The 13,490-nt window shown below is 39.8% G+C and overlaps 1 protein-coding gene across 1 annotated transcript in view; it reads left to right on the top strand.

The window, feature by feature from the left end:
* LOC132897213 (uncharacterized) overlaps window positions 1-12,098 on the top strand; it is a 71,457-nt gene extending 59,359 nt beyond the window's left edge. Inside the window, exons 4-5 of the mRNA XM_060938686.1 lie at window positions 7,452-7,538; window positions 9,070-12,098. Coding sequence (XP_060794669.1) covers window positions 7,452-7,538; window positions 9,070-9,133 — 151 coding nt within the window. The 3' untranslated portion in view covers window positions 9,134-12,098. The remainder of the gene's footprint in view (window positions 1-7,451; window positions 7,539-9,069) is intronic.
* The last annotated feature ends 1,392 nt before the right edge of the window (window positions 12,099-13,490 follow it).

The raw sequence follows: 13,490 nt of genomic DNA, 5'->3' as shown, positions 1-13,490 counted from the left end.
TTTGTGCGTCTGTGTTTGGGGGGGTTTGTGTGGCGGTGTTGGAGGGGTGTTTGTGCGGTGGTGTTCGGGGGGGGTTGTTTGTGCGCCGGTGTTTTGGGGGGGGGTGTTTGTGCGCCGGTGTTCGGTTGTATGTTGGTTTCTACAAGAATAACAAATAAATTAAACAGAAATGGATAAACAGTATAACAGAGAGAACAGAAGTGTGATATCAAATCTGTCCTAAAACTGATCCTTGAGGAACATCTCAGAAACATCACCAACAAGAAAATATTGTTTTATTTAAGTTTACAAAAAGCATAATTTATTTCTAGTTGATGGTGTATAAAAGTAATTAATTTTATTTTAAAGTAGGAATTTAAATAAACATAAAAGAATAAATAAAATTATTGGTTATTCTGGAGCCCTGAAAGGGACCTTTGCAAAATAAATAAATAAACAAACATACTAAAAAATCAGAATGATAATTTTGTATTTGAGATTTTGTTTCCTGAAAGAAAGACAAGCTGTAATGTTATCACATGAGCACCACTTTCTCACTCTCTTTAAAAAAAAAAAAGCTTCATAAAAGCAGAAAATTCTTGATCATTTTCTATTTTCACAAGTTATTTTTAGTTTGTATTTATTTATTAAAGCAGTGGTTCCTTCAGAAATTGTAGCTTCTGAATATGGAAGTAATTAAAAAAATGTCTTAAATAAAATGAATTATAAAAATCCAAACATTTCCTAGAACTCACTCGAGGAGTGTGTTTTTGTTTGTTTTTGTTTGATTATTTGTTTTATACAATAAAGAAATGATCTGTAATTGTGGTGCTGTCGGTCAGAGGTACGAGTGGATTTGGAGGAACATCGTAAAAGCAGCAGTGATGTTGTTCATGTTTTAGGAAAGTGTCTCATCAGGTATTTTATCATGATATTGCTATAATAATCAGGTTTAACAGAGACTGAATCATGGTTGATTCAGTGGATTTGTTTTTACTGACTCATTGAACACTTAACAGTCAATGATCCGGGATAAAACCAAATAAATGCCCCAGCGGTGCAACTCGCTGGTTAAACAGGTGGTCAGTTACAGTCAAGGTCACATTTCCATCTTTATTATACTGAAACGTGAATAAGGATGAAGGTATACGCTTATTAAATGTGTAATATAAAAAGGGTGAGGGTCCTAAAACCGAGCCCTGAGGAACCTTCTGTCTGGATGGAGGTAAGTGTGGAATCCCTTCAGGTCTTTACTGCACTGATGAGTCCGATCTCAGAGCAAGTGTGTTTTCACAACGGCCCCAACTCTACAATAAACGCAACATGTGCATTAAATCTGTTTGATCAGAACTCGGGTGTGGGGGCGTCGTGGCTCAGGTGGATAAGGCGCCATACCATAAATCCGGGGACCCAGGTTCGACTCCGACCCGAGGTCATTTCCCGATCCCTCCCCGTCTCTCCCACTCGTTTTCCTGTCTCTACACTGTCCTATCCAATAAAGGTGAAAAAAGCCCAAAAAATATCTTATAAAAAAAAAAAAAAGAACTCGGGTGTGTTTCCTTCAGTGTGGTTCTCCAGGCCGGTAAGAACACACTCTGGAGCTCACTGTCTGGTCTGAGCGAGGCGTCCGAGTCAACTCGAGCAGTAAGGAAGTGATTCGACTCAATCAAATCATCTGCAGGAAGTGAATCTGACATGCTGTGTGGTTTTGGTGACAGGAGTTTTTTGGTGTGTGTGTGTGTGTGTGTGTGTATACAGTATTTAGTTAAATTGAGCCGAACACAGAGCTGTGGCTCTGTAGAAACACCATGTGTTCTGGAGATTCTTTCTGACAAAACAAAAATTAGAGAAAATTACGTGTTCTCCATTCTTGAGGGAAATTTTCCTGATTTCTTCACACACTTGGTAAAGATTTGTTTGCATTTTTATGACCTGTGAATGAAGGAGTTTCACAAAGACATTTTAATCCCGACATGTTCCTCAGACAATGTTTAATCGCTTGAACTACATACAGCGTGAAATTAAACAACACCAAATAAAAATAAAGGAAATGAACCAAAAGAATCATTTGAGCTGTGATTCCGACTCAGTACCCAGACTAATGGGTGTGAGGATGTTGGAGGAGCGTTCCAGTGCTGCTTTAGAGAGACGTGAACGGAGGATGGAGAGCTCAGAGAGCTGAAGGTCATGAGGCGTTTGTGTTTTTCTCTCTTTGAGCTGATGGAGAAAGAACGAGAGACGGCAGGTGTGAAATTTTCTTTCACATCTGAAAATTAGCTTTTTTTCCCCCTTCTGTTTTTAACCTCTGCAACATCAAAACTCAAGTTTTCGAATAAAATCTGTCTTTCTTTACTCATCTAAGAATCCATATTGAGCGTGTCTTTACTGCAGACTCCGGCTTCTTTCTATTAATACCTTTATTTTCTGTCTTTACACCTCCTGTTGCATAACACATGAGAACACCCAGCCATCTGTTTTCTGCTGAACAGCTTTGTGTCTAAAAACAGACATGCGAGTGTTTAACAGAGGCTCGGATACTCGGGCTGGAATATCATGTGACCGTCACAAGGTGACTGTAAGCACCAGATTCAGGGTTAAAGGCCTCGTCGGCTTCACCACACAGCGCAGGAGAAGATTCTCCACTGTTTTAAACTCTATAAAGCGCGTTGGCGTTGGTGGTGTTGTCACTACATGCTAAGAATAATAACAGGTCCTGCAGTGGCTTCGTGCAGGAATCATTCAGGGATTTTAATAAGTGCAAAAGTGTTTTGCTTGGGTGTTAAATGTCCAGGACGGAGTGTTTTGTTGTATCGATGTTCTGTGAAGCTGCCGTATTGGTGGTTTATATTTACGTTACGTTTAAATGCAAGTTAAAGTTTTTGTTGATGTATTTATGTTGATGGATTAGAAATATTTCCTTTGCTAGTGCAAGGGAACATGCTGCTCCTTTATATAATATCCTTGGAATCTTAACTTTTCAGAATATTTTCAAGTTGAATACAACTGTCCTAGCATATAAAATTGTAAATAATAACTCGCTAGTTCCTAAAACATTTAGAAATCTGCTCAGGATGGCTAACGAACAACATTCTTATAACACCAGGTTTTCAACTAACGGGAATACTGTTCATCCACCTGCCAAGACAAATTGTGGTAAATTTTCCTTTTAGTTTTCCGTCTCCAAACTCTGGGAAGCAAGGAATTCCCACAAGAATCAAAAACTTAGGATCTCTTCCATTATTTAAATCTGCTTTAAAATCATATTTTAAAGCTGTACTGCCTTTCAGATTTTAAGTGCAGGTCATAAAAAGAATTTTCTCGACACCCAGTTATTTTTGTTTAGTGACCAAAAGCTACTGAATTAGAATCACAGACTTCCAATTTTATTAGTGTTTTTTTAAAAAAAAACAATTGATGAATTTTGTGCCACGTGGCCGTAAATTCTCCGCTATTTTTTCCTGCTTCCCCATGACCCAATTCAAGATACTACGTCATGCATCACATGGTGGGCTTTCCCCGTTCACGCAAGGCATTGTGGGATACAAATTTGAAACAGGAGAAAAAAATGGAGGACGTGAGTGTGCGAATGAAACGTGGAAGACTGACTAAGCGAGAAGAAAAGGTGTTATGTTATATATGAAGGAAAGGAAACGCAGGACCAAACTAATAAATATTGGCGCTCAGCGAGCACCTCGGTGTGATCAGCTGTTCGTTTAGCGACAGAATGATGGAACTGTCAGTGCACGCTCAAAGGGAAACCTGTAGATGGCAGTAATGCAACACTGTGGATGCCAGCTGCTGTAAAACCCAAAAGAAGAAGAAGGTAAACCTGCGCATGTGCACACGGACTTCCTCTGTCTGCTTGACTGCGCTAAGCGAGCGATTTCATGCACATTATTTGCTTTAATCCCCTCAAATTAAATAACTTCCCAGCCACAGAATGGCCTGATATTTTGTGAGATATTACAGAAATAAACAGATATCACAATCACCACATTTCAGACGCAACTAAATTTCACCGATTTTATGAAATCGCAAGGCCGCCTTGATTTAAGTCAACAATAAGCATTTCTTTTTTTATACCCTAAAAATTCTGGTATAAGTTATAGGCTCAGTGTGTGTTAGTGTAAGTATGCATAGAGTTGTGTGTAAATAAGTTTAATGTATTTCATCGCAATGTATATTTGTACAGTTCTCTTGTTCTAAAAAAATAAAAATTATAAAATGACACAGGTGGCTGTTGACATGAAAGGTTTTATCATTTCAACAGCCACACACACCTTACACCAATAACTGTAATAACTATTGTTTGCAATTTTTTTCTATTATATATAATTGTACTAAGCCTTTTAGCAAATTTATTTCTCATATTATTAATAGTGTGTGTGTGTGTGTGTGTGTGTGTGTGTGTGTGTGTGTGTGTGAATAAAGTTTCATATTCATGTACAACCCCGATTCCAAAAAAGTTGGGACAAAGTACAAATTGTAAATAAAAACGGAATGCAATGATGTGGAAGTTTCAAAATTCCATATTTTATTCAGAATAGAACATAGATGACATATCAAATGTTTAAACTGAGAAAATGTATCATTTAAAGAGAAAAATGAGGTGATTTTAAATTTCATGACAGCAACACATCTCAAAAAAGTTGGGTCAAGGCCATGTTTCCCACTGTGAGACATCCCCTTTTCTCTTTACAACAGTCTGTAAACGTCTGGGGACTGAGGAGACAAGCTGCTCAAGTTTAGGGATAGGAATGTTAACCCATTCTTGTCTAATGTAGGATTCTAGTTGCTCAACTGTCTTAGGTCTTTTTTGTCGTATCTTCCGTTTTATGATGCGCCAAATGTTTTCTATGGGTGAAAGATCTGGACTGCAGGCTGGCCAGTTCAGTACCCGGACCCTTCTTCTACGCAGCCATGATGCTGTAATTGATGCAGTATGTGGTTTGGCATTGTCATGTTGGAAAATGCAAGGTCTTCCCTGAAAGAGACGTCGTCTGGATGGGAGCATATGTTGCTCTAGAACCTGGATATACCTTTCAGCATTGATGGTGTCTTTCCAGATGTGTAAGCTGCCCATGCCACACGCACTAATGCAACCCCATACCATCAGAGATGCAGGCTTCTGAACTGAGCGCTGATAACAACTCGGGTCGTCCTTCTCCTCTTTAGTCCGAATGACACGGCGTCCCTGATTTCCATAAAGAACTTCAAATTTTGATTCGTCTGACCACAGAACAGTTTTCCACTTTGCCACAGTCCATTTTAAATGAGCCTTGGCCCAGAGAAGACGTCTGCGCTTCTGGATCGTGTTTAGATACGGCTTCTTCTTTGAACTATAGAGATTTAGTTGGCAACGGCGGATGGCACGGTGAATTGTGTTCACAGATAATGTTCTCTGGAAATATTCCTGAGCCCATTTTGTGATTTCCAATACAGAAGCATGCCTGTATGTGATGCAGTGCCGTCTAAGGGCCCAAAGATCACGGGCACCCAGTATGGTTTTCCGGCCTTGACCCTTACGCACAGAGATTCTTCCAGATTCTCTGAATCTTTTGATGATATTATGCACTGTAGATGATGATATGTTCAAACTCTTTGCAATTTTACACTGTCGAACTCCTTTCTCATATTGCTCCACTATTTGTCGGCGCAGAATTAGGGGGATTGGTGATCCTCTTCCCATTTTTACTTCTGAGAGCCGCTGCCACTCCAAGATGCTCTTTTTATACCCAGTCATGTTAATGACCTATTGCCAATTGACCTAATGAGTTGCAATTTGGTCCTCCAGCTGTTCCTTTTTTGTACCTTTAACTTTTCCAGCCTCTTATTGCCCCGTCCCAACTTTTTTGAGATGTGTTGCTGTCATGAAATTTCAAATGAGCCAATATTTGGCATGAAATTTCAAAATGTCTCACTTTCGACATTTGATATGTTGTCTATGTTCTATTGTGAATACAATATCAGTTTTTGAGATTTGTAAATTATTGCATTCCGTTTTTATTTACAATTTGTACTTTGTCCCAACTTTTTTGGAATCAGGGTTGTAGTCATATGGCACAAATACATTTACGAATATTTCATGGCTTAAAAGTTAACTTGTGTATGTATCAGTATTGTATAGTTAGCCAGACAGTTTTCACGACTTAACTTGAGTTAGGATAAAATCTGTTCAGCCACATTATAGCAATTTTTTTTCTTCTCTTATTTTTTAAATAATTTGCCTAATTGATGCTGGGGACGTGTTCAACACCCTTTGAAAGTGTTCAAAATTTGTTTTTGCATATACAAGGAAACACCATAGTTAAAAACGTTTATAATTCATAATGATGAGTGCAGAAGAGACGTGAAGAAGAGCGTGAGCAGGTTGGACTGGATGGACTTGCTAGCAGTGTTTAATCCAGAAACTTAAATACCTCAGGTTCTGTAAAGTATCTTGAAGGAAAATGAGATTTAAACTCATCCAAATTTAATGCAATACTATAAGGGGGCACTTACTTATGCTCTGCTGTAGTGGTGACTTCAGAAGTGCACACTATTACCCCTTTTCCACCAAATCAGTTCCAGGGCTGGTTCGGGGCTGGTGCTGGTGCTGGTTCACAACTCATTCAACTTGCGAGCCAGCTGAGAACCAGTTTGCTTTTCCATAGCTCGCGGTGCTAAGAGAAGACACGTCAGTTACGTCGCTGTATACGTCAGTTACGTCGCTATGTTTGCATAAACCTTTGCGTGAATATTGAAGCAAAAACAACACAGAAGAAGCAGCAGCAACAATAATAATAATAATAATAATGGCTGACTTCGCATTTGTACAGCTGCTGCTTCTCGTTGCTTAAAAATGGCGATCTTTCACGGTCTTGTTATTGTTGTTGGTCTTAACAACTCCGCCCCCCCGCTGACGTAAGCGGTTCTTTCCTCTGGCCCAGCAGAGAGTTGGTGCTAGCCTGGAACCGGTTTTTCTGGCCCCAGAGCCAGTTCTTTGTCAGTGGAAACAGAAAACCCGGTTCCAAACTAAGCACTGGCCCCGAACCAGCCCTGGAACTGCTTTGGTGGAAAAGGGGCATATGTCACCTATCTAGGGCCCGTGTGTGTGTGTGTGTGTGTGTGTGTGTGTGTGTGTGTGTGTGTGTGTGTGTGTAATAAAACAGACTCATTGTAAAGACCTATGACCTCAAGGAGAAATGTCGTTTCACAAAGTTGCACCATAACTTAATTTAAAAAATTAAAATCACTGATCTGATATTTATTTAGTGCTTCTTGTATCTTTTTTAATAAATGAGTCCGACCCAGAACAAAATTCTTTTTGTTGTTGTTTAGAAAGCATTTGATCATCAGTCAGCTCCCTCCACACGTAGCGAATGTGATGCTAGCTGCACTCTCCAGATTTTTCCGTGTAGATAAATAATGGCGGACGTTCTCGCTGACGTTCTCGTTGACATTCTGACTGTATGTTTCTCCTTGTGTCGTAGGTCTGTAGATACTTTGCACCAGTATTGCTGTCCGGCTCCGTTGTACAATAAGCAGCTAGCCGTGCCTGCGCCTCTCAAAGAGTGCAGGTAAGCGTCATGCTAGTCCCAAAACGTCATGCTAGTCCCAGCACTTAGCCTAACCAGATTCATCGCTAAATCGCAACCTCGCATCGCTTAAATCAGCCGAGCAAGCATCTAGTACAAATGGTGATGTAGTTAAACATGTAGTAAAACGAGTGCATGTTAACCATGACTAGTTAGCATGATCACATACTCTCAGGCATGCCTTCATTATTAGCCACATTAGCATTTCAGGTTTCTGGGACAAGTTAAATCACGCTAATTGATGTTAATATTCCAGTTTGTTTTTACATTGGTGCGTCACCTAAAATGACATTTTAAAAAAAGTACCATCTCCTTTGGATCACAGCTTCATATGCTTACTCACTTCCTGTTAAGATGCATGTGTGTTTCCTGTTTAAACAGAAAGAACGGGTGAATCACGACGCTGCTTCTTCCATTTTCATTTTATTTTTTTGTAACGAACTGAATTAAACTTCATTCTAACACTTTCATTTCCCCTTGAGAGAATAAAGTGCTGATTTATTATACACTTCTTTCATGTTCGTCTTCCTTTAGGGAAAAACTAGAAAATCAGAAACTCGTACACTGCCGTGCATAAGTATTTACCCCCATCTGAGTTGTTCCACTTTGTGTAGCGTTACAATCTGGAACTGAAGCAGAGTTAATCTGATTATACGTCATGAATATACATAGTTTACAAATAAAAGTCTCATGATTAGTTGAAAGGAGTTGACATGGACAGTAGGTAATGAAAGGATCTCATGTGAAAAGTCTCAATATAAATACGCCTGTTCCTGGAAGAACCCAGAGTTCCTTAAAAGCATCAATCAGGAAATAAATAAATAAATAAATAAATAAAGTAAAAATTATCCCAGATGTGATGATAGGAGACTGTTCACTAAATATCACTGAGTGAGTAAAGAGATGATTATTCTGATAAACAACTAACAGTTCAAAGGAAACTCTGAAGGAACTGGAGATCCTCAGATCTGGAGATGCTGTTCACGGGAAAAACGCAGCCTGGACGCTCCACAAACTGGACTTAATGAAAGAGCAGCAATCTGTATGAAATCCAACAAGTGTAGAAAAGTGTTTTCTGGTCAGATGAAACCAAACTTTAACTTTTTAACAATGGAATAAAGTGCTCCATTTAGGAGAAACCCAGCACCCTGAGAACACCATCTCCCCTGTGAAGCATGGTGGTGGTGGTAGCATCATTCTGAGTGTTACCCTTCTCTTGTTATCAGGAACATTCTGTGTTCGAACATGGCATTTCATAAAAGAGCAGCGAGAACGCTAGAGAATTCTCATGGAGCGTCAGATGCAGTGTGGTCACACTTCAAACACACATCACATTGTACACACTTCCTGTTTGCTTCATCATGCATCATGCTCTCTTCTTCACACTCTGGCTGCTTAATCATCACATCATGAAACTAGAGATTTTATCCTCTGAATGTGGATCATGTCCCAAATTCCTTCCAGCAGCCATTTTGTGTGTTTGTGTACTATATGTGTTCTGCTTTTCTGCCAGGGAAGATAACGATCTTCATCGGTTCTGTTGTCCGTCCTCTGGGAGCAGCAGTCCGTCCAGATAACGGAGAGAAAAGCAGAACCTCGGGCCAGCCCACAACTCCTCCGTCTTCCTCTTAAAATCGTCCATAAAGCACTCGTTTGATCCTCCATGTGCATGTGGAACTGTTCCAGCCTGCGTACGTCCTGAATGTGGATCGTCTGAACATTGCCGCATCTCGGAGAATCAGGAGTTTTGGGAATTTTCCCTGGAATGTGCATCCTGTTTCCTTATTTTTCCATTTTAGAAAGCAAGGAAATGTGAAAGGAGTTGATGAATGAAGTGCTGCATGTTTTAAGAATTATTAACACCGTACACACAGGTGCTGTAAAGTTTACTAAATTTTTATAGGGATTCGAAAAAATAACTTATTCTCTTGTGCAAAAATATAAATTGTTTTTGTTTACTGGTGAATCATTCATACACTCTCCGGCCACTTTAAAGGATATGGGACATGAAACATAAATGCACGCTATATCAGTTTCTTTCCATTAAAAATATGAATTAATTGCATCAACAAATACAAAATCATCTATTAAATTCAGCAAAATCGTTATATTCGTGATGATTATATGGCATTTCTGCTCGACTTCCGATATGCATTTTTTGCAACCGGAAGAGCCGCTGTCACGTGATCATACGTAACAAAAACTTTCGGGCACAGCACAAGCGGGTAGATGAATGGAGAAGTGGATGACAAGAAAATTGTTTTTATAGTCTTTAACGTACATTGGACATCATGGTGTATTGTGCTGCTTATGGTTGCAATAATTCCAATGGGAAATGCCCTGGAGTAAGTTTTTTTGCATTCCCCAAGGACCCGAAGCTGAGGAAAGTGTGGGCTCACCTGCGCATGCGCAGTAGGCTTCGCGCATGCGCAGTAGGCTTGGTAGGACAACTTTACAGAACACCTGTTGAAAAAAACTTTGCACCTACTGTTTCCCACAAACTGTATTCGGACCATTTCACTGAGGATTCTTTCAACATTAATACTCAGGTACTGAGCGATATTAATTCATGAAACAGGAAGCATAAGGATGAGAAAAAAAACAGTTCAAATCGGGAAGCCGCGCACACCTGCGCCAGGCTGCACAAATGCGCGCAGCTTCCCGACCCAAACCGCCTCTCTCTCATCCTTACACTTCATGCCTCATGCTCCATGAACCAACATCGCTATTTTTTTTTTAAATCGGATCTGCGCGATTCAGCCGTGAAAAAGGCGGCATCCGCCGAAAGGCGCGCTGTTTGCATCCCTGCACGGAGGCCAGGGGACAGGGCAGGAATATTTGTTGATACGAGTGATCCGGTGCGATTTCGCAACCCCCCCGTTGAAGACCTCTGCGCTAAGCGACTGAAAGCCGAGGTAAGGATTAGTATTATAATTTTGGGTGTATCAATTATTGATTATCATAATTCTGACTCGTTTCGCCATTTTGAATGTTTTCATCTCGGACTCTGGAAGCATTGTATCTCAATCAATCTCGAAAAATATCAGCAAAAAAAAACTAGCTTGCAACGGACTTTAGCTAGATCTATGATGAACTTTCAATGTATGATACAAAAATAATACTTCTTTCAACAGATCATTAGCCTTTGAGCAGAATTGTTTTTAACTTACCAGGAAGTGTTATCGAGCCGACCGCTTTCAGTTTCATGAGGGCTGAATGAACTCTCACTCTCAGAATCATCTGACCCGTCAGAGTAAAGACAAGATCCATGTTCATGTGAATTTCCAGCTATCGGTTCGAATTGATAGGGTCTAACTTCACATCTCTGTGAAACATCGGGAATGTCACTGTCGATGGTGTCCATTTCGGTAACCTGTTTACATTAGATTCCCAAGCGCTGGCTCCTTGGAAAGTTTTTGTGACGTCACGGGTCACGTGACCACCTAGCTAATTAACGAATCCTTGTTTTACGCTGATGTATAAAAAAAGTTGAATAATGTGATGATTTTCACATTTTTGACGCCCTGCAGTGATTTAGATGGCATTTCTTATGTCCTTTATACATAATTATGCCCAGAAAAAAATCCATGTCCCATATCCTTTAATAGGAACATGGTGTTGGTTCTAAGTTCCCTGTTCTTGGCTGCAGGAGTGGAACCCAATGTGTTCTTCTGTTCTGCTGTTGCATGCTGAGATGCTTTTCTGCTCACCACGGTTGTAAAGAGTGATGATATGAGTTACTATATCCTTCCTGTCCATTTCCCTCTGACCCTCTCTTATCAACAAGGCGTTTGTTTCCACCCACAGAACTGTCGCTCACTCACTCAGTGTTTTTTGTTTTCTGCACCATTCTGTGTAAACTCTAGAGACTGTTGGGTGTGAAAACCCCAGGAGGAGATCAGCAGCTTCTGAAATACTCAAACCTCATACTCATCTGGCTCAAACCACCAACACCACATTGAGATCACAGTTTTCCCCATTCTGATGTTTGAACATTAACTGAAGCTCTTGATTTGTATCTGCGTGATTTGATACACCAGAGGATCGGCTGATTAGAGAACTGCAGAAAACAGCAGGGGGGATGTAGGGGTGTTCCTATTAAAGTGGCCGGTGGGTGTAGAATTGTCAGTGGTGCACAAACCCCACTTGTTTGACAACAAGCATGAAATAACACACTAATTCTTCCTGAGATTTTGCCAACAAAATAATTTCGTATTTAACAATAATTAAGGAAGGATATAAAATCATCACTCAAGAAAAATATTTAAATGTCAAATCTGTGACTTCGCAGTGTGAGTAATAATGTAAATGAAAACTGCTGCACTTATAAATCTTTAATTTATTCATAATGATGCCGTTTCATTGCCTCGCCCAGCACTAATGAGTATTTAAGAGCAGCAGGAGTCACACTGGGGGGCCACAGAAACGAAACCCGGAGCTGAAGGTGATGTGAAGGTGTTTATGGAGCTCCTCAGCTCTAATGTTCCCCTGGCATGTTCTTCTGAACTGGAATCGAATGCAAATAAAATATTTTATTTTTTAGACCTTGTTTAGTATCTTTTATTGCAAACAATTGTTTTAAAACTTATTTTTGTTTGTCTGTCTAATTATAATAATTACTTTTTATAAGTCAACTGTATATACTATATAATCATATAGTTATTCATATATGTGTGTTTTTTCTTATATATTTTTTATTTTTGTGCCTAATGTTTGCTATAAATGTAAAATTCAGTCCTAAAAATCACAAAGTTGGTTCTAAATGATTGCCATCGCCCTGTTAGCATAGGGCTAATGTGGAGATCTCATCTCATCTCATTATCTCTAGCCGCTTTATCCTGTTCTACAGGGTCACAGGTGAGCTGGAGCCTATCCCAGCTGACTACGGGCGAAAGGCGGGGTTCACCCTGGACAAGTCGCCAGGTCATCACAGGGCTGACACATAGACACAGACAACCATTCACACTCACATTCACACCTACACTCAATTTAGAGTCACCAGTTAACCTAACCTGCATGTCTTTGGACTGTGGGGGAAACCGGAGCACCCGGAGGAAACCCACGCGGACACGGGGAGAACATGCAAACTCCACACAGAAAGGCCCTCGCCGGCCACGGGGCTCGAACCCAGGACCTTCTTGCTGTGAGGCGACAGCGCTAACCACTACACCACCGTGCCGCCCCTAATGTGGAGACAAAAATTTTAATAATATAAATACATTTATTATATAATAAATGTTGTTAATATATTTTATATAAATATCAAAAATTTAAAAATATTAATATAAAAATGTTTCATTTATATTAATTAATATTTATTCATGGCAATTCTGTCTTATCTACTTTATTCTCGGATTTTAAATAAAATCTGCATTTTGTTTTATTTTTTGTTTTTTTCAGTCTTCTTTAATTTTTTTTCACTAATTATTGTATTTTTAGATATTTTTATTTTATCCAGAGGGACAATGGAAGGTCAGGGATGTAAAAGTCAATCCAGAAAGAGTGTTTTTTTTTTTAAACAGACTTTTGAGTTGATGGAGAGAGAACAAAAAAAAGAGAGAAAGACGCCAGAACTTCACACCACCTCTGACATTCTCACTCAGACATGAAGCTGCTATTTTTTCTCTCTATTTTTAACGCGTGTGTGTGTGTGTGTGTGTGTGTGTGTGTGTGTGTGTGTGTTCTTGTGTGATTATATTATGCACAGTTTCCCCCCTTTTGCTCTTCTTGTTACATAATAAGGAAGAAAGAGAATCTTGCTAGCAGCAGTGTGTGTGTGTGTGTGTACATACTGTCCCCTGCTGCTGTGTAGTGTCTGTAGTTCTCCAGTTTGCCTGTAGGGGGCGCAGTGTGATCAGGTCACTGCAGTGGCTTCTGCAGATGTCCTCCAGAGGGAGAGTGGGGCTGAATGCAGCAGTGACATCAGCAAGTTAC

Source organism: Neoarius graeffei, chromosome 13 (assembly GCF_027579695.1).
Source record: "Neoarius graeffei isolate fNeoGra1 chromosome 13, fNeoGra1.pri, whole genome shotgun sequence".
Taxonomy (NCBI): domain Eukaryota; kingdom Metazoa; phylum Chordata; class Actinopteri; order Siluriformes; family Ariidae; genus Neoarius; species Neoarius graeffei.
Note: the sequence above shows the minus strand (reverse complement) of the source record. Positions and strands in the feature narration are given on the sequence as shown.